The 24,852-nt window shown below is 53.9% G+C and overlaps 2 protein-coding genes and 1 long non-coding RNA gene across 4 annotated transcripts in view; 2 read left to right on the top strand and 1 right to left on the bottom strand.

The window, feature by feature from the left end:
- Window positions 1-17,422, top strand: part of FIGNL2 (fidgetin like 2) — a 42,070-nt gene extending 24,648 nt beyond the window's left edge. For both annotated transcript variants that reach the window (XM_063712149.1, XM_054527258.2), the window contains one exon: window positions 12,125-17,422. In XM_063712149.1, the coding sequence (XP_063568219.1) occupies window positions 12,136-14,097 (1,962 nt within the window). In that variant the 5' untranslated portion in view covers window positions 12,125-12,135 and the 3' untranslated portion in view covers window positions 14,098-17,422. The remainder of the gene's footprint in view (window positions 1-12,124) is intronic.
- Window positions 5,141-6,786, bottom strand: LOC134759501 (uncharacterized). Its single transcript, XR_010135768.1, has 2 exons — window positions 6,171-6,786; window positions 5,141-5,249 (listed from the first exon to the last, which is right to left on the bottom strand). It is a non-coding gene; the product is annotated as an uncharacterized LOC134759501 (long non-coding RNA).
- A 1,516-nt stretch (window positions 17,423-18,938) lies between the features above and the next one.
- On the top strand, window positions 18,939-20,771 carry TMDD1 (transmembrane and death domain 1). Its single transcript, XM_054527262.1, has one exon. The coding sequence runs from the start codon at window positions 19,671-19,673 to the stop codon at window positions 20,634-20,636; it is 966 nt and encodes a 321-aa protein (XP_054383237.1). The 5' UTR covers window positions 18,939-19,670; the 3' UTR covers window positions 20,637-20,771.
- The last annotated feature ends 4,081 nt before the right edge of the window (window positions 20,772-24,852 follow it).

The following is a 24,852-nucleotide window of genomic DNA, read 5'->3' as shown; positions in this document are numbered from 1 at the left end:
ATGCCCATCTGGCAGGGACGTTGTGAGGACGAAAACGATGGATAACTATGAAAGTTCTTTGCAAACACTAGAAGGCTGGGTGAAAGGGAAGGTTCATTCCTCAAGGGTGCTGGGCCCCTGGCCTGGCCTCTCAGAACAACAACAGATGGTCACAGCTTGGCTGTGGCCCTGACCGCGGACACAGGCAGGGATATCTGTGCTCTCCCCTCCCGTCAGCGTGTGCACGCGTACACAGAGCCCAGATGGGGGCCGCTTGGCCAGCTTCTCCCGGGCCGACCTCCTGCTGTTTGGCATTTGACATATGAGAAGACCAGGGCCAGAGCACACCCCTCACTACACCTCCCACCCCAGAGAGGAGCCAGACTGGCGGGGCGGCCTCCGCACCTCCAGGAAGCAGGATCCTGAGGGCCCTGATCTCTTTACCATGTGTCCAGAGGCCTTTGATGGGAATTCCAGCACCCCTTTTGTCCTCTCCCACAGAAGCCCAATGGGTTGGGGGGGTAACAGAAGGAGAGAGATTTAAAGAGAAAGAGGCCCTGTGGAGTCTCTGGGGGGCTGAGATAGGTGCCTTTGGGGGCTGGACACTTTCCTCTGGTGTTCACAGACACAAATGCCCCTTCTGGACTCCCCTCCCCCATCCATTCCTGAGGTGATTCCCTGGCTTCACCCCTTGCCACCCTCACCATCACATGTGGACTCAAATTTAGTCACCCTGATTGCTTTCTTTATTTGGACACAGAGGCCATTTCAAGCCTCTGGGATCATCCATCCATCCATCCATCCATCCATCCATCCATCCATCCAACCATCCATCCACCCATCCGTCTGTCTGTCTATTCATCCATCCGTCCATCTGTTGGTCTGTCCACCCATCCATCCATCCATCCATCCGTCCATTTGTCTGTCCATTCATCCATCCATCCGTCCATCTGTCTGTCCATGCATCCTGTAGTCTATTGAGAACTTAATCTGTGCCGGGCACTGTCCTAGGTGCTTGGGATAGAACAGTGAACAAAACAAAGTCCCTGCTCTCATGAACTTTCTAGTGGGTACACAGACAATAAAGCAACAAATAGGATTGTCTCCTTCAACCTGTTATTCCATAATCTGATGGATGAGTGTTACAGGGAACATCAGGTTGAAGGGGACAGTGTCTGCTGAGGCAACAGCTAAGCAGAGACTTGATGCTAGGAAGGGTGCGAGCCCGGGGAAGGTGTGTTCCAGGCAGGGCAGAGGCGGGAGCGCTGAGGTGGGAAGCAGCTTGGTGGGAGGAGCTGCGAGGAGTCCAGGGTGTGGAAGGGAGGGAGGAGGGGCAGTGGCAGCAGGTGAGGCCGAGAGGTAATGGAAGCCAACCGTGAGGACCCTGTATGCCAGTGAGAGGACTTTGGCTTTTATTCTGAGTGAGATGGGAGCCACCGGAAGCTTTTGGTGGAAGAATGACTTATGGAACGTGTTTTCAAGAGTTACACTGGCAACTGTGTTAAGAAAAGAGAGGACAATGTAGAAAGGGGGAGGTGAGATGGAAGTGAGGCCAGGCACGGTGGCTCACGCCTGGAATCCTAGCCCTTTGGAGGCCAAGGAAGGAGGATAGCTTGAGCCCAGGAGCTCAAGACCAGCCTGGACAACACAGTGAGACCCCCATCTCTACAAAAAAATTTTAAAAATTAGCTGGGTGTGGTGGCCCACCGCACCTATGGTCCCAACTACTTGGGAGGCTGAGGTAGGAAAACTGCTTGAGCCCGGGAGGTCGAGGCTGCAGTGAGCTGTGATCACACTGCTGCACTCCAGTCTGGGCAGCAAAGTGAGACCCTGTCTCAAAAAACAAAACAAATAAAAGACAGAGAGGCTGCTGCTGTCGTCCAGGTGACAGCATCCCTGGAGGTGGTGAGAAGTGATTGAAGAATCTGATTTGCTGTTCTGAAGAGTGAAAGAGAAGTTAAGGATGACCGCAAGGTTTCTGGCTTGAGCAACTAGAAAGGATGCAGCTGCCATTTCCTGCAATGGGGAAGACTGAGGGAGGGCTAGGTTGTGGATGTGGGAGCCCGGAGTTTCACTTTTGGGCATGTTAATTATGCCAATTAAATATTCCAGTGGAGATGTCAGGAAGAAGGTTGAATAAAGTGCGGAGTGCAGGGGAGAAATCTCAGCTGGAGAACTATGTTTAGGAAACATCAATACACAGGTGATGGTCAAAGCTAGGAGATGGGATGGGATCATGCAAGGAATTACCATGGAGTGGGAAAGGAAGGCTGCAGGACTGAGCCCTAGGTCGACAGGGTTTAGAAGGGAGTGGGTGACGGGAAGGCAGCAAAGAGGCTGTGGAGGGGACGGCAGCAGGGGCCAGGAGAGCGCAGGGCCCTGGTTTTGCAAGAGGAGGGAAGAGCATCAGATTCCGCTGTGTGGTTATGAGGCAAAGGTAGTGGAGTGTTGGGGGTAAATGCCTGCTTGGAAGGGGCTCAAGAGGGAATGGAAGGACAGGAATCAGAAATAGTAGCATAGAAAAGGTAAAAGCAAGCAGAGAGAGAGAGATAGAATGTAGCTGAAGGGGGACTCAGAAATTATTTTGGGGCCAGGCATAGTGGCACACGCCTGTAATCGCAGCACTTTGGGAGGCTAAGGCAGGTGGATCACCTGAGGTCAGGAGTTCAAGACCAGCCTGGCCAACATAGAGAAAACCTGTCTCTACTAAAAATGCCAAAATTAGCTGGGCGTGGCGGTGGGCACCTGTAATCCCAGCTACTCAGGAGGCTGAGGCAGGAGAATTGCTCAAATCCAGGAGGCAGAAGTTGCAGTGAGGCGAGATCGTGATACTGCATTCCAGCCTGGGCGTCAGAGCAAAACTCTGTCTCAAAATAAATAAATAAAATAAAATAAAAATTAGCTAGGTGTGGTGGCATGTGCCTGTAGTCCCAGCTGCTCAAGAGACTGGGGTGGAGGAATGCTTGAGCCTGGGAGGTGGAGGCTGCAGTGAGCTATGGGGACACTTCTACACTGTAGCCTGGGCAACAGAGCAAGACCTTGTCTCAAAAATGTATATATATTTTGGGCTTTTTTTCCTAAAACGGGAACTATAACAGCATATTTGCGAGCTGATGAGAGTGACCCAGCAGAGAGGGAAATGGATCAGGTAGGAGAAGGGGGAACTAAGGAACAGTGTCTTTGTTGAAAGAGGGTGGGATCAGTGCACAAGAGGGAGACTTCAGACACCTCACCCATCCTCTGTTCATCCTTTGTTCTATCCCCTCTCCTGCCAAGGAGTGAGCTTAGGGACAGGGAAGGAGAGTGTTCGGCTCTCATGCCCCGCTCAGGGGTGTGCTCCCTGACTTGTATCCTTGCCTTTCCACAGCCTGTGGAAGTGGGAGGAGATCTGCTTTCAGGTCCCAACTTGGCCTCCAGAGGATTGTGTGACCTGGGGCCAGCCACATCTGTCTGGCACTGTTTTATCTGCAAATACCTGCTTAACTGGGGTGCTGTGGGGAGCGGGTGCCAGCGCTCCCTGCTCAGCTCTGCACTTTCCTTGTTTTCTCCTGGAGCCTCCGAGCTGGGACCTGCTGTCCCCTCCATGCCCCAGTGCTCTTCAGGACTGCTGCAAAATGAATTCCTGACTCCCCAGCGAAAAGTACCTCCACTGTCTCTGAACCTCCAGCATTATTTCTTTTCCTCTTTTTTTTTTTTTAGCTATATGACCTTATTATTTTTTTTAATCTATCAACTACATTTATTCCTGTAATTCTTCATTTGCACAGAAAATCAACAGTTGTCTCTGTTTTAAGGGTAATACAGGCTGGGTTTTGTGCTCACACCTGTAATCCCAGCACTTTGGGAGGCTGAGGGGGTGGGCTGCCTGAGCCCCGAAGTTTGAGGCCAACCTGAACAACCTGGTGAAACTCTGTCTGTATAAAAACAAACAAACAAACACAAACATTAGCCAGGCTCAGTGGCATGTACCTGGCACCTGTGGTCCCAACTACTAAGGAGGCTGAGGTGGGAGGATCGCTTGAACCTGGGAAGTTGAGGCTGTGGTGAGCTGTGATCGTGCCACTGCGCTCCAGCCTGGGCAATAGAGTGAGACTCTGTCTCAAAAAAAAAAAAAAAGTGTAGGCGGGCGCAGTGGCTCACGCCTGTAATCCCAGCACTTTGGGAGGCCAAGGCGGGCGAATCACAAGGTCAGGAGTTTGAGACCAGCCTGGCCAACATGGTGAAACCCCATCTCTACTAAAAATACAGAAAATTAGCTGAGCGTAGTGGTGGGCGCCTGTAATTCCAGCTACTCAAGAGGCTGAGGCAGGAGAATCTCTTGAATTCAGGAGGTGGAGGTTGCAGTGAGCCGAGATCGCACCACTGCACTCCAGCCCATGCGACAGTGTGAGATTCTGTCTCAAAAAAAAAAAAAATTTAATATTTTTATTTTAAAATTTCTTTTTTTAAATAAAAATGGGTATATTTATGGTATACAAAATGATGTTTCGAAATATGTACCCATTGTGGAATGGATAAATTGAGCTAATTAACATATGCATTCCCTCACATACTTATTTGTGGTAAGAACACCTAAAATCTACTCTCCGTAATTTTCTTTTTCTTCTTTCTTTTTTTTTTTGAGATGGAGTCTAGCTCTGTTGCCCAGGCTGGAGTGCAGTGGCGCGATCTCGGCTCACTGCAACCTCCGCCTTCCAGGTTCAAGCGATTCTCCTGCCTCAACCTCTCAAGTAGCTGGGATTACAGGCACCCGCCACTACACCTGGCTAATTTTTGTATTTTTAGTAGAGATGGAGTTTCACCATGTTGGCCAGGCTGGTCTCGAACTCCCAACCTCAGGTGATCCGCCTCCCCCAGCCTCCCAAAGTGCCAGGATTACAAGCATGAGCCACCACACCAGGCCTACTCTCAGTAATCTTCAAGTATACAATACACTTTTATTAACTCTAGTCACCATATTGAGCAATAGATCTCTTGAACTTATTCCTCCTGAAATTTTGTCTTTTGACCAACCCTCTTTTTCCTTCCTTCCTCCCTCCCATTCTCTTTCATTCCTTTTTTTCCTCTCTTCTCTCTCTCCCTCCCTCCCTCCCTTTTCTCCCTTCCTTCCTTCCTTTTTTCCTCTCTTCCCTTCCCTCCCTCCCTCTTTTTGAGGAAACACTTTGTTTTCTCTTCCCTGTTAGCTGATCAAGTCTGCAGGCACAGGTCCCAATGTGGTCCGGTTTGCCTCTCAAGCTGGGAGTCATAGCTGGCACACAGTGGCTGGCACACTGAAGGTACATGGAAGGAAGAATCATGCAGTCACCCCATGGCATCCTCTAGCTCATCCCTAAACATGTGTTGAGCCCTACTCATACTAGGCCCCTTGCCAGCTCTAGGGCAGCCCCCAGGCAGGTTTTGAAGGCTATTCTCTGGCCCAGAACTGGGGAAAGAGGTTCCTGTATGGTAGGTGCCAGGACTATGGCAGGTGACCAGTCTTCCAGAGTCCCCTTGTTACCCCTCCCTCTCCTCTCCTCTTGCAGTAACTGGGGGGTTGGCATGAGGAAGAGGGCCTAGAGGAGGGGGCACAGTCCTGTTCAAGCTCTGCCAGGCAGCCAGAGACCCCCTGGGGCACCCGTTGTAAGCAGTAGACAAAAAGCCTGGGACAAAAGGCCTGTGGGAGCCTTGGTGAATAGATTAATGAGATTTCCATAAGGGAGACCGACAATGGGATTCTCCCTTCCAGCCTCTTTGTTCCAGGCTGATATAATGGAGCTCAGAGGAGGCTTGCCCAGAGGCATAGCCCCTTCTCCACACCCGCCTGGAGCCGACTCACAGCTGCCCATCCTTGCCTACCCTGCCCCCAGCCCAGTTTGGTCCAATCCCTTCCCTCCCCTATGGGTGATGGAATCCAGAATCAGAGAATTTCTGGAAGATCTGGAAGGAATCTTAGGGGTCTCCTTCGGGGGTTGGAGGAGGGTGTTGATGCTGTGTTGTTGGGGTTTCTTCCTACCTCACCCTGTACAAAATTTATTTCAGTGTTTCTAATGAGAAAGGAAGGTTAGAGGTCCACCGATCTAAACCAACGGTCTCAATGGACAGATGAAGAAAGTGGAGCTTAGTGAGGTTAAGTGTCTTGGCCATGATCACAGAGTGACAGCTCAGGGCATTTGCTGCCCCAGGAAGCCAGGGTGGGCTGGGGGGATACCTACCGCCTGCATCGGGCCCTGTGCATGGAGAGCCTGTGGTCCTCAGGGATGGGAGAGGCACCCAGAGGACCCGACGGCAGCAGGACCACGGGGGACATCGGTGCCTGACTGTTCTGGCAGCTGTGAAGGCTGAATCATCTCTCATGAACCTTGTAAGACTTCCTAAAAATGAGGGGAGGGGTTTTAGGAATGACTTTACTCTTCCATCCAGTAATTCTTTCCATAACTATTGATTGATTGCCTGTGAATTTGAAGGACTGCGTCCTGTGGGTAGAGTCAAGCAGGGTTCCAGCTTCCTATGTGCACAGCAGCACTTCACCTTCAAGGTCTGCAGAGAAAGAGCTGCCGCAGGAACAAGACCTTGCTCCCCAAACCAGGCAGTTTGAGAGAGAGAGTGTTTTCTCCACAGAGTCCCAGCTACCACCTGGGAAAGCCACAAAACCCAAATAAGGAACTGTGTGCCCAGCCCAGGGGTGTGTCTGGTTATCTGATGGCCCTTCACAGGGAAAGACAGGCTCTACTTGGGCATTTTACCGGGAAGGAACACAAATTCTCCTGCCTGCTCTGAAGGGTAAATACACAGCACTTGGGGGCACAGCCACTGTTTCCACAGGCCCAGGAAGTGAGTATTGGTGAGTGTAGGTGTGCAGTGTGGAATGACTCAGGCTCTTCTCTGGCTGTAAGAACAAAGGGCTGGGCCAGAGAGCCCTTGTAGGCAAGTGGTTCAGGGCCTGGGCTTTGAGTCCTGTCTCCACTCTGTAACAGCCATGTGACCCTGAAGATGTGTTAATCTCTGTACCTCAGTCTCCTCATCTGGGGAGGCGATGGGGATGACAATAACAGTATTGATCTCAGAGCTGGTACGAGGGCTGCATTAGAGATGTAAAACATAGGACAGGCGCTGGTTCTGTACGCAGTGCTTGGGTTTTGGGGAAATGGCGTCAGCTACTGGCCCGTCATATTAGAACTGGAAGGAACCTCTTTTCACAGAACATTCATCAAGTTTCCCCAGCCCCAAGGAGAAGTTACTTGTTTAGTGTCACTCAGCAAGGTTGGGGCACTGCTTGGGTTCTGAATTTGTAATTTGTGCCCCACGCTGGACTGTGTCCATTATATACATTATCTTTAAATCCTCACCCCACTTAGCATGACATACGTTATGCCCTTTAACAAATGGATAAATTGGCTGGGTGCCGTGGCTCAGGCCTGTAATCCCAGCACTTTGGGAGGCTGAGGCAGACAGAACACTTGAGGCCAGGAGTTTGAGACCAGTCTGGCCAACATGGCAAAACCCTGTCTCTACTTAAAAAAAAAAATACAAATAGAAATGGGGAAATTGAGGTTCACTGAGGTCAGGCAACCTGTCCAGGGTCACAGAGTGTGTGTTTGGCCTGGATTCAAATTAGGTCTCTGGGATTCAAAGCCTATACTTTCCCCCATGTCCTCTCCTCACCTCCAGCATCACTGATCATTAGAGTGTGACTTGTGAACCTGGACAGGAGACAGGGGGTCCCCGTCCTGGGGAGATCCTTCCTGAGGCTCCTGTGGGAGGGAAACTGGCAGCAAGCCCAGGGTCTCTGTGTTAGAGCAAGAGGGCTGTAACTGGCCTGGGGGTGGGGGCAGGGAGACAGCATTTTCCACCTATAGCGGGCTAGGGGAGGAAGGCAAGGCCTGGCAGGCCTGGGTCTGTCAGGAAGCATCTAAGTGAGATCGCACTTTAAACATGCACGTGCCAGGAACAGGCACGAACATATGCACATGTGCCTGCAGCTGCGCACATCCGTACACATCCCTGGCAGTGTGCACATGCATGTTGGTGTGTATTCAGACTCACGTGAGACATCGTTTTGAGCCGGTGTACAGGTAAGGCAATCTCACCCACTCTTCTCAAAATTCTGCCCTCTTCCCGCCCTTAGGTTGGGGCTGGTCCTTTGGCAGCTGAGTTCTTTCTCTTGGAAGGGGTTAAAGGAAAATGTAGCGCTATGGAACTAAGTTTAGCAGAAGTTGCTGACCTGGTGCCCTGCTTCCCGGTTAGATTTTTTTTTTTTTTTTTTTTTTTTTTTGAGATGGAGTTTCCCTCGTCGCCCAGGCTGGAGTGCAATGGCGTGATCTCGGCTCACTGCAACCTCCACCTCCCAGGTTCAAGATATTCTCCTGCCTCAGCCTCCCAAGTAGCTGGGATTACAGGTGCCTGCCACCACGCCCAGCTATTTTTTTTTTTTTTTTTTTTTTGTATTTTTAGTAGAGAGGGGTTTCACCATGTTGGCTAGGCTGGCCTTGAACTCCGGACCTCAGGTGATTCACCCGCCTCAGCCTCACAAAGTGCTGGGATTACAGGCGTGAGCCACTGTGCCCAGTCCCTGGTTAGATTATTGAAAGGATCTCTAGTAGATGTCATGTCACTGCATGTAGACAATGATGCCTTAAAGAAGGAAGAAGGGAAAAAGGGATGAGCTGGCAGCTAGTGGGGAACCCAGGGTCAAGAGAGATCATTTTGAAGATGAGAATTAATCAAGCTAACTGTGGGGTGGGGGCGGGCCCGGCACCTAGGAGGGATAATTGATGGGGCCGAGGACTGGGGTGGATGGACCCTGAGGCCTTCTGGGTGCAAGATGGATACAGATACAGATAAAGGTAAAAAGAGGGCCAGAGGTAAGGGACCTTCGACCAATGACTTCATTTTTTGCCCTGGCTAATATGGGAGGAAATTCACCTGAAGTGGAAGGGCCAGGTAATGAAGGGCCAAATGAAGACTGAGAATAGAGATCGGGTGGTCTAGATAAGAGTGTCATGGACAAGGTCCCCTCTCTGGAAGGGCGAGAGGGTCTGAACCGTGGAGTAGAGGAGACATCGTGGGTATGAAGCTGGGAGGACGGGGTGGAGGATTGGAGGTGGCTTACTGGAGTCCAGTTTCCAAGGTGGAGCAGTTCTCAGTGATGGCCAAGGCCAGAGGATCTTCGTTGGCGGGTGGAGGTTTCAGTAAGGATTGCTGAAGGCCAGGCCAGGGGCTAGTGAGAGGGAGCCTGGCCCAAAAGTCTGGGGGATGAGGGACATCACTGACAGCTTTAGGAACACAGGGGCTGGCGGTGGGGAAGCAGATGTGTGTGGACAAGTCCAGATCTGAGCCTTCTTCATTTACTGTGTCTGTGCCCTTGGGGAGGGTGTCACTTTTTCCCCAGCTTGTCCAGTTTAATATGTTCAGGGTAAATGCTATCATCAAGGTCAAATCTCTCTTTCCATATTAAGTAAGGAAACAAAGCACAGAAAATAGTAAATAGAAAAAAAACAGATTTGTGGTCTGAGTAGTAACACAATACTTGGATTTGTGTAACTTTTGTTTGTTTTGAGATGGAGTCTCACTCCTGTCGCCCAGGCTGGAGTGCAGTGGTGCCATCTCGGATCACTGTAACCTCCGCCACCCGGGTTCAAGTGGTTCTCCTGCCTCAGCATCCTGAGTAGCTGGGATTACAGGTGCCCACCACTATGCCCGGCTAATTTTTGTATTTTTAGTATAGACGGGGTTTCACCATGTTGGCCAGGCTGGTCTCGAATTTCTGACCTCAGGTGATCCACCAGCCTCGGCCTCCCAAAGTGTTGGGATTACAGGCATGAGTCACCGAGCCTGGCCAATAACTTTGATGTTACCCCCTAAGACTCTGCTGCCAGAACCATTTGTGATTTTTGATGTTCCAGGAAATTACCCTCTTTCACACCAGGTAATGCCTCTCGATCTTTGGAGATCCTTCTCAGCAAGAGCTGGAGGGCTGCATATCTGCCCCCCAAGAACCTCGCACTCAGCTCTGTTACTCTGTTCTCCCTCCTGCCCAGTGGCCAGCATCACCTCTCAAATGGGGGCAGGACAACCTCAAGAACTCAATATACCTTCCTTTTTAAGCTACACTTTTATGGCTCATGCCTTCCCTAGGGCAGTGGGGATGAGAGTAAATAGCTTTATTTTCAAATGTCTTCTCCCATTGATGTCAGGTCACACCCACATGAAGTAGAGAGCATCAACACAGGTGGGGTGCTGTCAACAAGCTGCTGCTAGGAAGGCCAGCTGTGGAGAACTGAGAAGCCACCGGGTTATCTTCAGCTTTCTCTTCTACTATATACACTCACTTTCAAAGCTCTGGTGACCCAACATTTCTTGATGTTCTCTATGGACTCGAAGTATATGCATGGTTATGTAGGTTGTGCACAAGCCTTACTTCCAACAGGGCACAATTCACAATTCCAGTGCAGCAGACACTAGATTTATGAGCTTTCCAGAAGGTGGCAGTAAAGTGCCTTGAGGAAGGGAATATGGCACGTGAGCTAGCGCAGCCCTGGCTTTCTGAAGGCACTGTGCCCTGCACCTTTGAAGGTGTTGTTCTTGTGATCTGGGATGCCCTGCTCACTTTAGCCTGTCTGGTCGACTTGATCCCTCACTTTTCATGGTGCAGCAAAGGCACCACCTCCTTGGAAAGTTGCCCTGAGCCCCAGTGCCCTTGGCACATACCTCTGTTTTCTCACTTCACAGAGGCCATTGTCTACCTACCTGTCTTCTCCACCCGGCTGACCCATCCTATTCACCTTTCAATCTTTCCCATGCCTAGCAAAACACTTGGGATTTGCTCCATAAAAATCCGTTGAAGAAAGAATACTGAACCTATGAGAATACATGAACCTGTTAACTTGTCTTATCAAAAGCTTAGAGAAATCATCATCAGCATCAACTGTCGCTGGGTGTGCCATGGGCCTCTTAGTCTTCGAGATATTTTATCAGGCTGGCCCACAGCAGCCCTGTGCCTGGGTAGAGCCATTCCCCAAGCCCCAGATCCCCTTACCAGACTCTTTGGCTCATGCTGGGAGGTGCTAAGGGAGTGTCAGGAACAGCCAAGGAACATCTCTGCTGTGTACAGCATGGATGGCAAGAAGGAGGTTGTTTATTACATCTCACAGGTCTGCTTCCTGAGGACCACGAAAAAAAGTTCTATGATCTCTAAGACAGGAACACTTTTGCTTTGAGTAATGGTGCTTTTTTACTTTGCAGTGAGTCTGATGACCTCTCCCTATTTGGCTACTGGGAAGCTCAGACAAATTGTGGTCCACATCCTATGACGTGCATTGTGTATTAACTTTCCCCAGTCTTCTCCAGCATATGACCTATTTGTTCTACATATTTTTGTACTGTGGTGATACCTGTTGGGAATAAAGCAGGTGGCAGCACCTGCCCCAGGCACACAGCCATTACATGCAGCTGGGTCTGGAATCCAGGTGCTCTGACTTCATCAGGCAGAAGCCAAAACCAAGTAGGAAGGAAATGAATGCTCTGGGTCAGCCACTGAGGTTTCCGATGGATAAGGCAGTGCCACACACGCCAGCATCTCTGACCTCAGGCCCAGAGGGGGCCTTGGAATCTCAGGAAAGGCTGAGGTGAACAGAGCATTTAGGAGTAACAAACTTCTGGGTCACTAGGCCAGGGACTCTGGGCAGGCCTCATACATCTCTTTACATAACCCTGGTGCCTCTGTAGTGGCCAGCACACGGTGGGTGACAAACATCTCTTACTGAGCGAGCTTCACCTGAGTTTGACTATTCCGAGGGCTGGGGTGTCCTGCCCATTGTCCGATCCTTCACTAGAAAGTAAGGATCTCGTGTCCTACAGAGCACATGGCTGGAGTGGCCAGGACAAAAATAATAACCATTGCCTACAAGGTGAAGTTAGGGCCAACCACATCATTTCCAGACCCCTTTGGGCGCTGAGGAAAATATTTTCAGACAACTTTAATCCTGGGACATAAGAAGTGTATTTTGTGCCTGGAGGGAGGGCCCCTAGAGAGTGGGGCGGTAGGTGGTGGATGCCGGAAGCCCAGCCTGTCCAAGCTGCAGTCTAGGCGGACTGGCCTATAGCTAGCAGTGGCCCACTGGGTCCTCGGTGGCTAGACCTCACCAGACCTCCTGTCTCTTGCCCGCAGCTCTGTTGAAGATGCACTGGACACCGGAACACGCCCAGCCCCTCAACCAGTGGCCAGAGCAGCACCTGGACGTCTCCTCCACCACCCCGTCGCCGGCCCACAAGTTGGAGTTGCCCCCTGGGGGTCGCCAACGCTGCCACTACGCTTGGGCACACGACGACATCTCCGCCCTCACTGCCTCCAACCTCCTAAAGCGCTATGCAGAGAAGTACTCTGGGGTCTTGGACTCTCCCTACGAGCGTCCGGCCCTGGGCGGGTACAGCGACGCCTCCTTCCTCAACGGCGCCAAAGGGGACCCCGAGCCCTGGCCAGGGCCGGAGCCACCCTACACCTTGGCCTCACTCCACGAAGGCCTCCCAGGAACCAAGTCGGGCGGTGGCGGCGGTTCCGGGGCCCTGGGGGGCTCCCCAGTTTTACCCGGGAACCTCCCTGAACCCCTCTACGCCGGCAATACGTGCGGGGGCCCGTCGGCGGCGCCCGAGTACGCGGCGGGCTACGGCGGCGGGTACCTGGCGCCGGGTTACTGCGCACAGACGGGCGCCGCGCTGCCCCCGCCGCCCCCGCCCGCGCTCCTGCAGCCCCCACCGCCTCCGGGGTACGGGCCCTCAGCGCCGCTGTACAACTATCCCGCAGGGGGCTACGCAGCGCAGCCCGGCTATGGCGCGCTCCCGCCGCCCCCAGGCCCACCCCCGGCCCCCTACCTGACCCAGGGCCTGCCCGCGCCCACGCCCCTGCCCGCGCCGGCACCGCCCACCGCATATGGCTTCCCCACGGCCGCGCCGGGCGCCGAATCCGGGCTGTCGCTGAAGCGCAAGGCCGCCGACGAGGGGCCCGAGGGCCGCTACCGCAAGTACGCGTACGAGCCCGCCAAGGCCCCCGCGGCTGACGGGGCCTCCTACCCCGCCGCGGACAACGGCGAGTGTCGGGGCAACGGGTTCCGGGCCAAGCCGCCGGGAGCCGCGGAGACGGCGTCGGGCAAGTACGGTGGCGGCGTCCCCCTCAAGGTCCTGGGCTCCCCTGTCTACGGCCCGCAACTGGAGCCCTTTGAAAAGTTCCCGGAGCGGGCCCCGGCTCCTCGTGGGGGGTTCGCCGTGCCGTCGGGAGAGCCTCCCAAAGGCGTGGACCCCGGGGCGCTGGAGCTGGTGACGAGCAAGATGGTGGACTGCGGGCCCCCGGTGCAGTGGGCGGATGTGGCGGGCCAGGGCGCGCTCAAGGCGGCGCTGGAGGAGGAGCTGGTGTGGCCCCTGCTCAGGCCGCCCGCCTACCCGGGCAGCCTGCGCCCGCCGCGGACCGTCCTGCTCTTCGGGCCGCGTGGCGCGGGCAAAGCGCTGCTGGGCCGCTGCCTCGCCACGCAGCTGGGAGCCACGCTGTTGCGCCTGCGCGGTGCGACACTGGCTGCGCCCGGCGCCACCGAGGGCGCGCGCCTCCTCCAGGCCGCCTTCGCGGCCGCGCGCTGCCGCCCGCCGTCCGTACTCCTCATCAGCGAGCTGGACGCACTGCTCCCCGCCCGGGACGACGGCGCGGCGGTAGGGGGCGCGCTGCAGGTGCCGCTCCTAGCCTGTCTGGACGGGGGCTGCGGCGCGGGGGCTGACGGCGTGCTGGTTGTGGGTACCACCTCGCGGCCCGCGGCTCTGGACGAGGCGACCCGCCGGCGCTTCTCTCTCCGCTTCTACGTGGCGCTGCCCGACAGCTCGGCCCGCGGGCAGATCCTGCAGCGGGCGCTGGCCCAGCAGGGCTGCGCGCTCAGTGAGCGGGAACTGGCGGCGCTGGTGCAGGGCACGCAGGGCTTCTCTGGGGGCGAACTGGGGCAGCTGTGCCAGCAGGCGGCGGCCGGGGCGGGCCTCCCGGGGCTGCAGCGCCCCCTCTCCTACAAGGACCTGGAGGCGGCGCTGGCCAAGGTGGGCCCTAGGGCCTCTGCCAAGGAACTGGACTCGTTCGTGGAGTGGGACAAAATGTACGGCTCCGGACACTGAGCGCGCAGGGGAGGCCGCGGGAGCCGCCGTCCCTCCGTCCCCGCCGCCTCCGCGTGGGAGGGATGTCACTGAAAACCCAGCTGGCAGGGGCCGGAGTGGTGAATGTGGGATCCGGGACCGGAGGGGTCTGCCGGTGGATTTTTTTTTTTCGTGGGAAGGAAAATGCTTCTGCCAGGCAGATAGATGCCATTTGCGCCGTGTACTCAGGTTTTTCCTATTTATTGTGGACTGGAAGCTCGCCATCTCCGCCCGGCGGACCGGGCAGATCCGGCATGGGCTGGCACCCGGGGCCTTAGGAACTCCTGCTCTCTTGCCACAATGCTTTTGTCTCCTCGCTATCTGAATGGCACCCTCCTTCTCCCTCACTCTCTCCACCCCATTCTCTGCATTCTCTTGGCTTTCTCTCCCTTTTGTTTTGTCGCTGACACCCCTGCCCCCCATGCTGGCCCTGTTTCTCTCCTGCCCCTCCCTCCCCAGCTCTCTATCCCTCAACCTCTGTGCTTCTGTCTCCATCCCTGGCTCTCCACCGTCCCTGGCCTTTTGGTCCCTGAGCTTTAATGCCTGTCCCTGCCTTCTGTTCTTATTTGGACTGCAGTGGCCCTTTGCAGGAGCTCTGGAGGCCCAGGGGCTGAGGAGGAGGGTTACCCCTCTACCCATCTGAAACCTAGGGTCTAGGGGGATCAAAGAAAAAAAGTCCCCAAAGAAGGGGAATTTTTTGTTTGTTTTTGAGGGGAGATCCCAGAAATGTAGCTTGTTTCATATTTTAGGCTTCTTATTTTTGTAAAATGTGTAGAATTTGCTGTTTTTCTTTTTATTTTGACAACTCAGGAAGAAACTGACCTCAGAAAGAATGTTAGACTTTGGCTGCTCTCCTGTGTGCCCCTCACACCTGTCCCCCCGCCCCCTCACACTCCATCCAGGGGACCAAATTCTCCCAGAGACTCAAAAAATGAGACTTAGGGGAAGGGGAGAGGAAGACCCAGAGGCCTCACTGAAACCCCAGCTATTCCTGGTCAGAAGCAGAATGTATTCCTAAGGGCTTCCTCTCCAGGGCCGAGGCCTAGGCATGAATCTGGGGAGTGGGCTGTGGGGTTTGAGAGAGGGGAGGCCTTATTCCTCTCCTGCTGCTCCCCACCCCCTGCCCCACCCAACCCCTCCGCTGAGTGTTTTCTGTGAAGGGCTATCCAGAGTTAGGATGCCCTTGCCCAATTCCTTCTTGAGACCCAGAAAGTAGGCTGGGAGGGCCCAAATGGGAAGGTGACCTAAGCAGAAAGTCTCCAGAAAGGTCATGTCCCTTGGCCCTGCCTTGGCAGAGGTCCCCAGTGACTTATGCTAGGAGGATTCCATCTGGGTAGACAGTCTGGCCACAAAATCAGCTACTGGACCTCAGCCGCCTCTGCTGGAGGCTCTGAGGAAGAGTGAGCATCCCTTACTTGGGGGGCTCTATGAGGAAATGTGCCTTCCCCATTCCCCCGGAGTCCTAGGTCTGGAGCTCCAGGGCTGGGAGAGGGTGAGGGAGATGGGCAGGGGTGTTTCCTCTGACCTTGGGGGCTTAGTCTCAGTCCTGCCTGAACTTTCCACTAGGCTTGGAACCCTTCCGAGAACCATATTTCTCTCCTTCCCACCAATTTTCCCTTGATGAGGCTTTAGCAGTTTGCTCCCACCACCCCCCAGCCCATTTCACAACTCTGATCTTTGTCCAAAGCAGGGGACATGCCCCCCCCCCCACCACCACTTTTTCTCTCTCCCACCTCAGCCTTCTGTGCAGTTCCTTGCCTGCCCGTGCATTTCTTAGAGTCTGCTGCCTCCCCCGCTGGCTGGGAGGGTGTCTGGGGGGGACCTTTCAGGGGCCCTGGCACCCAGGGCCTGTGCTGGCCTAGGAGTGCTGACCGGAAGGCTGCTCTGTTTCACCCCCTCCCCTCCCCCTGTTGCTTTCTGACCCCCTCTTTGGAGCCAGCCGCCCGCAGGGCTTTGGTGCCTCAGAAGCAGTGGGCTGCAGGGTCACAGCCGCAGGCTGCAAAAGACCCTCAGAGGGAGCAAGGAGTGAGGGGTTCTCTCTCAGGTGTGTATGTACTGGGGGGTGGGAGGGTGGAGGGTGTCAGGGAAGTTGGGGTGGGATCCCAGCCTTCCCTTCAAGAGGCAGGGAGCTCTGGGAGGTGGAGTCCCCACCGCTTCCTCTACTAGGCTCCTCCTGTTCCCCAGGCTTGGGGAGCTTTGCACAAGGAGACTGCCTCCAGCCTAGTGGCACCTACCTCATGGGCTCTGGGGCAGGTAGGGGAAGGGGCCGGTCCAGCTCTGGTAATGTTGGGGGGAGGCATACCAAAGAATCCAGGGGCAGGGAGTGGGGAGGGTGACTTCTGAGCTGGCCTCTCCCCTTCCTCTACCCAGACTGGGGCTGGGATCCTCTCCTCCCGCTGTAACCATTTCTACCTCATTTTGCTGCGTGTTGTACATGGACGTATTTATCTCCTGTCTGACGATGCTCTGCAGTTGTGGTCTGTCTACCTCAGAAGAGACTGTATTTTAAAAGAAAGTATTACACAGTATTAAAGTGATGACATGTGGTTTGCAGAAGATTTCTTGGGGGCAGTGGGATGTGGGAGTCCTCTGGGAGATGTCTGGACACGTGGGTATGCCGGTGCCCCGGGCAGGGTGTTCCTAATCCCTTAGTAACAAGGAGCAAGGATTCCTGTGACTCACTGTGATACAGTGAGTACCTACAGGAACGGGCACTGAGGCTGTGGGGAAGAAGCCATGGGTAAGGGGCCTTCCTGCCGTTCTGAGCTCTGACATTCAGCACTGGGGCAGGCTCATTGTATCCCCAGAGCCACAAAGTAGGGGGACAAGGAAGGGCTCACATGTTTGTTGAATGAGTGAAGAAATGAATGCATGGAGGAAGGGGGTTGCTGAAGAGAGGGAGGAGCCATCCAGAACCTGCAGCAGCCTTCACTGAATAGAGCTAGGGTTATACTTGTATTCCATTCTCAGTGGAGATAAAGTGGGCAGAGGGCGGGGTGTGGAGACGGCCGAGTTCCAATGTTTCAGGTCACGTGGTGTCCTTTGTCTACCATCCCCCCATCCATTAGTCCCCTAACTCTGTCTGTGACAGCTCATCATAAACTGGGAGACTGAACAACCTAGCAACACTTGCCGAAAAAGCTCTGTAGAGATGCCAGTGAGAGATTTGGACCCACAACTCCTAGGTCCTTGAATACTGTAGGCAAGATTGCTGAGCATGCGCAAGAGCACAGGGGAGTAGTGCACCCAGGCTCCCTGCTATGGCTCACTGCACACATACAGGAGGCAGAGTGAGCACCAGGGAGACCCTGCAAAGCAAAGAGGACACGAATGTGAGTGTGCCTGGAGGTGGGGGCTCTAAGGCACCGCCCCAGAGTCCATTACCACAAGCCTCTCCAGCCCTTGCAGGTCTAAACCCACCTGCCCCCACTCCTCTATTTTGCACCTTACTGTGTGCAGACATTGGGCCTGGCACTGAGGATACAGAAGGGGTCAAGCACAGCTGCTATTCCTGGAGCCCATGTCTAGGTGGGAAAAGCTCAGAAATTGATCATTTAAAAATACAACTGGATAAAGCTGCTGGGGGTGGGGGACCACATCAAATTAGTCTTTATATTCATACACCTAGTGCAATTATCTGGTACATAGAAGACATTGAATAGATGTTTCTTGAATAAATCCTCTAATTTCCAGATGAGTGCCCTGGTGGAGGATGCACAGGTTATCTTCAGAATGCCAAGAAATGGCTGGGGGCGCGGTGGCTCACGTCTGTAATCCCAGCACTTTGGGAGGCCAAGGTGGACGGATCACTTGAGGTCAGGAGTTTGAGACCAGCCTGGCCAACATGGTGAAACCCAGTCTCTACTAAAAATACAAAAATTAGCTGGGCATGGTGGTGCACACCTGTAGTCCAAGCTACTCAGGAGGTTGAGGCACGATAATCACTTGGACCTGGGAGACAGAGGTTGCACTGAGCCGAGATCATGCCGCTGCACTCCAGCTTGGGTGACAGAGGGAGATTCTGATACAAAACAAAACAAAACAAACAAACAAAAAGAATGCCCAGAAAAGATTCTGACTTGTGGTGGTCTTGGTGGGGTGTCAGGAAAACTTCCTACCCAGGAGGGGAGGGGGATAGCTGGGCAAAATATGGAGGCTGGAAACTGCATCTTACGTGCTGTGCCACGAGCGTTGATGTGTTACAAGATAGTGAGGGCAGGAATCGGAGGAGTGAGGCCGGAGGAGTCAGCGGGGACCTCACTATGGAGGGCCTTCCATGCCCTGTTAGGAGCTGGGGCTCAATGATGAAGCCTTTGTGGGAGCTTAGGGGGCTGAGGACAGGACTGATTTGCAAGTTAAGAATTCACACAATGGCCCTGCCTCGTGGCTCATGCCTGTAATCCTTGCACTTTGGGAGGCTGAGGCAGGAGGATCCCTTGAGCCCAGGAGTTCTGAGACCAGCCTGGGCAACAGAGGGAGACCCTGTCTCTTAAAAAAACAAAAAATTCACACATTGACTCAACAAATCTTTACTGAACACTTATTATGCTCTAGTTGCCATGGGGACAATGTATGGACCTTGCAGTCTAGCGGGGGGAGACAGTAAAAAGGCCGAGCTGCAGTGTGCTGTGGGGCAGATAGGAGGAGTCCCTAATGGGGACACCACTAAGGGGTGTGACTCGGAGTCAGGGAGGGCTTCCCAAAGGCGCCTGACAGCAGGAGTAGTGCAGGCCGCGATCAGAAGGAGAGCCAGAGCCAAGCTTCCTTGGGGGAAATGGAATAAGTGCAGGTAGGCAGGGCCCCAGTGTCGGGGGGCAGGGATGGGGGCGGGAGGACCAGCAAGAGAGGAGGAGGGTCTGGACTCGCACCGGAGTGGGGGAATGGGATGATGGATTCATTTAATAAATACTAAACTTTAGTATTTGGTAGACAGGAGAATTTAGGAATTGAGGCCAGGCACAGTGGCTCATTCCTGCAATCCCAGCACTTTGGGAGGTGGTAGCAGAGGCGGAGGCCGGAGTTGGAGACCAGCCTGAGCAACACAGCAAGACCCCCATCTTCACAAAAAGAAAAGAAAAAAAAGAGAATGTAGGAATTGATTGAATATCGAGGTTAATGGAGAGCAAGGGGCCTAGGGCTTCTCGTAAAGAGGGGAGCGGTTGGGGAGTACATGAATTAGAAGAGATGTTGGTAACTTGTTCAGTTTGAGGTATTAGTGGCTATTAGGAGGCCTAGGGCAGGAGCTACAATGTAAAGGCCCAGAATCCTAGCTTCCTGGGGGGCTGAGAACCCCCTTCCTGGGTGTTGCAAGCCCTCTTACCCCAGTTCCTGAGTTTTGTGAGACCCTCCAACAAGTGCCATGTCGGAGTCCCCGTCTCCGTCGCTGGGTGTTGGCAGCCCCCTCGTCCCCAGTCCCCTCCTCCACTAGGCTTCCCGAGTGTTCGGAGCCTTCTTCCTCCCACAATCCGCGGGCGTTCGGAACCCCTCCCCCATCGCCGGCGCTCGGAGCCCGTCCCCGTCCCCGCACAGTCCTCGGTCCCTGGTTCCCGCCAGGGATGGCGGCGCGGACTCTGGCGGGCGCCTTGGTCCTGGCGCTCTGGGTTTGGGCGCTGGCTCCGGCGGGGGCCGTGGACGCTATGGGCCCTCACGCGGCCGTCCGTCTGGCCGAGCTGCTGACCCCGGAGGAGTGCGGCCATTTCCGGTCGCTCCTGGAGGCGCCGGAGCCCGACGTGGAGACCGAGTTGTCCCGGCTTTCTGAAGACCGGCTGGCGCGGCCTGAGCCGCTCAACACCACGTCGGGGTCTCCGAGCCGGCGGCGGCGGCGGCGAGAGGCGGCCGAGGACCCGGCGGGCAGGGTAGCCGGGCCTGGAGAGGTGTCCGACGGCTGCCGGGAGGCGCTGGCGGCCTGGCTGGCCCCCCAGGCCGCGTCCCTGTCCTGGGACCGCCTGGCTCGGGCCCTGCGGCGCAGCGGCCGCCCAGACGTGGCCAGGGAGCTGGGCAAGAACCTCCACCAGCAGGCGACGCTGCAGCTGCGCAAGTTCGGGCAGCGCTTCCTGCCGCGGCCCGGCGCCGCCGCCCGCGTGCCCCTTGCTCCGGCCCCGCGCCCCCGGCGCGCCGCGGTCCCCGCGCCGGACTGGGACGCCCTGCAGCTGATCGTGGAGCGCCTGCCGCAGCCCCTGTACGAGCGGAGCCCCATGGGTTGGGCGGGGCCGCTGGCGCTCGGCCTCCTCACCGGCTTCGTGGGGGCGCTGGGCGCCGGGGCGCTGCTCGTCCTGCTCACGCTGTGGATCACCGGCGGCGGCGGCGGCGACGGCGACCGGGCGTGGCCCGGCAGCCCCGGCCCGCTCGCCACGGTGCAGGGCTGGTGGGAAACAAAGCCGCTCCTTCTTAAAGAGCGGCGCGCGCCCCCGGGGGCCTGGGCTGTAGATGGGCCAGATTCTCCCTCACCTCACAGTGCCCTTGCCCTCAGCTGTAAAATGGGAGCACAGTCTTGGGACAGTGGTGCTTTGGATGGTTTATAAACGTTATGAAATACCGAAAGGGCAGAGAGTTTGTTAATCCGTTGGAAGGGAGCAGCAAAGCTCGTGGGACTGCCGGTGGAAGAGGGTCTCAGGTACCAGGCTCCCAAGGTGGCAGGTGCACCGAATTCTTGTCAGCTTAGCTTTTTTTTTTTTTTTTTTTTTGGTAAGACAGAGACTCACTCTGTCGCCCAGGCTGGAGGGCAGTGGTGCGATCTCTGCTCACTGCAACCTCCGCCTCCCGGGTTCAAGGATTCAAGCGATTTCTCCTGCCTCAGCCTCCCGAGTAGCTGGGACTACAGGTGTGCGCAGCCACGCCCCGCTAATTTTTGTGTTTTTAGTAGAGACGGGGTTTCGCCTTGTTGGCCAAGCTGGTCTCCAACTCCTGGGCTCAAGTGATCCGCCCGCCTGGGCCTCCCAGAGTGCTGGGATTACAGGCGTGAGCCACCGCGCCAGGCAGATTCCTTTTTATCTTGCAATTATTCTTCCACGAAGAGTTACCACTTATTGAGTACTGTGTGCCAGGCCTCATGCTAACCAGTTACATACATTATTTGATGTACTCTTCAAAACCCAAGGAGGAGGGTATTGGCTCCATCACACATGCGGAAACTCGGCCACAGCTAGTTAGTGGCGTAGTCATGTTCTCGAACCTACGGCCGTCTGACCTGAAAGTTTGAGCTCCAGAAGGAATGGTGTGTGCGCAATAAGGGGCTTGAAAAACATGATGGGGACCAGAACAAGATGTGCAGCTCCCCCTCGGGGCTACTCTGGGGCTCTGCTGGAGTGTGCAGAGGCAGCACCACTAGAGAGGGGCGTGCCCATGTGCAGGGCGCCGCCTCCAAGGTGCTGCCCCCCCAGGCAAGGCCTCCTGACATGCTGAGTGGAGTCCCAAACCTTTCCCACACACCTGGGAGTGGCTAGGGCACTGCCTGCCCAGCTAAGGGGCTGAGCCGGGGTGAGCCCTCACGCAGACTCTGTCCCCGCCACAGGACAGAGTCGGGTCCTGCGAGGTGGTGGCGCCTGTCCACCTTGGGCTTCAGTGTGAGGGCAATGACAGAATGACAGGCCAGTCCAAGAGGAGAGTTGAAAACAAGATTGACGTAACCGTTTATTGCAAATTCTAAAGTAAAAAGATGTACAGTACAAAGTAAAATTGAAATTTCATACTATAAACTTCCAATCCACTTACACATTCTCATTTCTCAAGCATTTCTGCCATTTCCGCATAAACAGAACAGGGAACAAGTCGAGGAGGTGAGGGAAGGAGATACAGCAAGGGGAAAAAATTGTCTTGAATAATCACAAACCCCAGAAGCAAGTGAAAGGAAAGACATTTTCTCGACCTGCTGTCCTGGTGATGAGAAGCGGGGGTGGTTGGAGCAGTGCAGTTTAAAATGGCTCTCAGAATAGCAGCATTTATGGTACCATTTCAGCTTCCTTAAGTCCAATAATACTTTGCCCTTCCCTAGCGCCTTTGCCTCTGTATCTCAAAACGCTTTACAAAACATTTAGTTAAAGCCTCACAACACCCCTGTGAGGTAGGTCAGTATTATTATCCCCATTTTACAGACGGGGAAACTGAGGCACAAAGAGGTTAAGTGACTTGCCCAAGGCCACACAGCGAGCCAGCGGTCAAGCTAGGGATAGAACACAGTTCCGTCCCTTTTCTGGAACCACTGGACCACACTCCCCTTTACCTATATACATTCTTCACACACACACACACACCACATGTGCACACCCACCCACCCCACCCCACTTAGCCTCTATGTACAGCAAACAGCAGTAGGGGGCAGGGACAGGGGGTGTCTCAGGAGTTTTAATGGAGGAAATCTTGGTAATCTTGGAATCCAAGAAAGCACAGAGCTGAACAATGGAAACTCTGTTGCAAAACTTGGGCCCCTCCCAACCCAGACTTCCTCTTCTCTCCTGATGTCCCCCTGGCTGGCAAGTTACAGCCAATTCTTTAGGGGGTGGGGGGGTACCTGAAAATGAACGAAGCTTTTTGCTAAACTGTGGGCAACATCTGAGAAAAGAAAGAGGCATCATTACAGAAGATGCCAGGACTCAAGTCACAAAGTCATGACCCATGGCGATCTCACCTCCACAGCAGGCCTGGAGGCTGGGGGCCGAGGGGAGGAGGTTGGGGACTGACCTACCAGCCATCTCGCTCCAGAGTGGAGCTTCTGGAGCGGACTAGAGTGGGCACTTCGAGATCCTCCTGAGAGAGTGTTCCTGAACCAGGAGACATGGCCTAGGCCTAGAGGGGGATGTCCCCAAAGGGGGACAGGGAGAGAAGGAAGAGGAAGGGTGCCCCCACCCCCACACAAATGTGAAGGAGACCAGCCCTCGTCTGTGGGCCTGTCTGGGGCGATGGAGGGCAGGGCCCAGTAGGAGCTTGCAGAGTGGAGGCTGTTGGGCATCGCGCATGGCCTAGCTTTGAGGCATGGGGATAGGTTTGTTTTTTTTTTAACATACAGGCGAAAAAGGCAGAAGTAAGGCCAGTCCAGCTGGGTTGGCTGACGTCATCTCTGAGGGCTCTGCCAGGTGGATTAGGTGAAGAGAGGTTTTATGGGCCTCTAAGCACCGGCCAGTAGTGGGGAATGCCACATGCAATGGGTGAGTGGGGATCTGGGGGGTCAGGACCTTGCTTTTCTTCCAATCTCTCCTTCTTAGCCAGAACTTTCCGAGAGCCCCTTTGATTTCTCTTCCCTCCATTCCCCTCCTTTCCCCAAATGTGCTAAGGTCCCAATTCCCAGACCTCTCCCAGGACTCAAGAATTGGGATAGTCAAGCAACAAACACACCAAGACAGGCTTCCCTTGTACAGTAAAAAGGGTCATTTTTATTTTGTTTCCTTTTGGCTTAGAGGAGTGATGGACTTTTTATCACGTCTCATTAGGGCAGCATTGGCCTCCATGCATTCACTAATACACTAATCTTCACGGTTGATCTTTTACAGGTTTACGTTGGTTGCAGCAAAAAATAAAAGAACTCTGGGCACTGTCGCTTTAGGGGTTTTGACTGGGAGTTTGTTTATCTCTCTCCAGTCAACTTCTGACGCCAAAAGTGGCTCGTTTAGAAAGGAGTGAGAGGCCATGTTAACATGGAAGTTTCTTCCTCCTCTCGTCCTCTGCTTTAAATTACAGAGTCTCCTCATACTAAGCAACAAGGAGGTTAAGGAAAGAAGAGGGGGAAAATGTTTTTCACACACAAACCAGCAACCATGTCAGCTGCTGCTCAGTGGCTTTGGCTCTGCGTTTTAAATTAACAGCATCACACATCTTTTTGCTTTTTGTCCTTTTTTTAAAAGGTGGATTGTGGAGTATAAATACTGCACCAAGGACCTGGCTACAAAAAATAAATATTTATATTATATTTATATATCTATATATATATGTGCAGTGATACTGTGGCTGCGCTGCTTTTTGATTGGCTTCGTTAATATTTGGCAAAGCATTGCCACTTACCCACTCAGCGAAGATGCACAAAAACGTCATCGCTGATTCTTTCAGTTCAATGCCTGTTAACTGCGGGTGTAAACTGCTGGTGATGGTGTCATTTACTACCAAAGAAGTGTGGAGCAGGATGGGTGAGAGAGTGAGTGAGTGAGCAGGTGGAAGGACAGTGGGTGAAGGATAAAAAGGTGGGAAAAGTTTTTTTTTAAAAAGTGAAACTTCAAATACAGCGGAGGTGGCTTCTTTCCTGTGAGGCTGGCTGATGGGTGCCAGATACCAAGGCCCATGTGTTACTGAGGAGACAGCCTGCTGGGCTGGGGTCAGGAGCTAGCGGAGGGAAACGGTTAGATCTCAGAAAAATCTCATCACTATGCTCTAGTAGCTTAATGACATCACTAGCATGAGCACATGGTGTACTTGGCGGGATCTTACAGCTCTGTTGCCCATCTCAAGACCTAAGAACAATTATTAAGTTTAGCCAAATCTTGCATAGACGTGGTTAGAATTTATTGCACATTGGAACAAAAATATATATTTTTTGTTGTTTTGGAAAAGACCATTAGCAATAAAAAATTTTTTGTCTGTCTGTCTGGTTTGGGGATGTACATTGGCTGACAGCATCTAAGTTCTAAGAAGAAAGAAAAGTATAAAAAATAAAAATAAACATGACAATGGCATAAGCCAGAAGCCATTTCCTATTTAATAAGTTAATAATTTGTATTTACAAAAAGGCATGCCAATAAAATAAAATTATATATT

This window comes from Pongo abelii, chromosome 10 (assembly GCF_028885655.2).
Source record: "Pongo abelii isolate AG06213 chromosome 10, NHGRI_mPonAbe1-v2.0_pri, whole genome shotgun sequence".
NCBI classification, from domain to species: domain Eukaryota; kingdom Metazoa; phylum Chordata; class Mammalia; order Primates; family Hominidae; genus Pongo; species Pongo abelii.
This window is presented reverse-complemented; position numbering and strand designations above follow the sequence as displayed.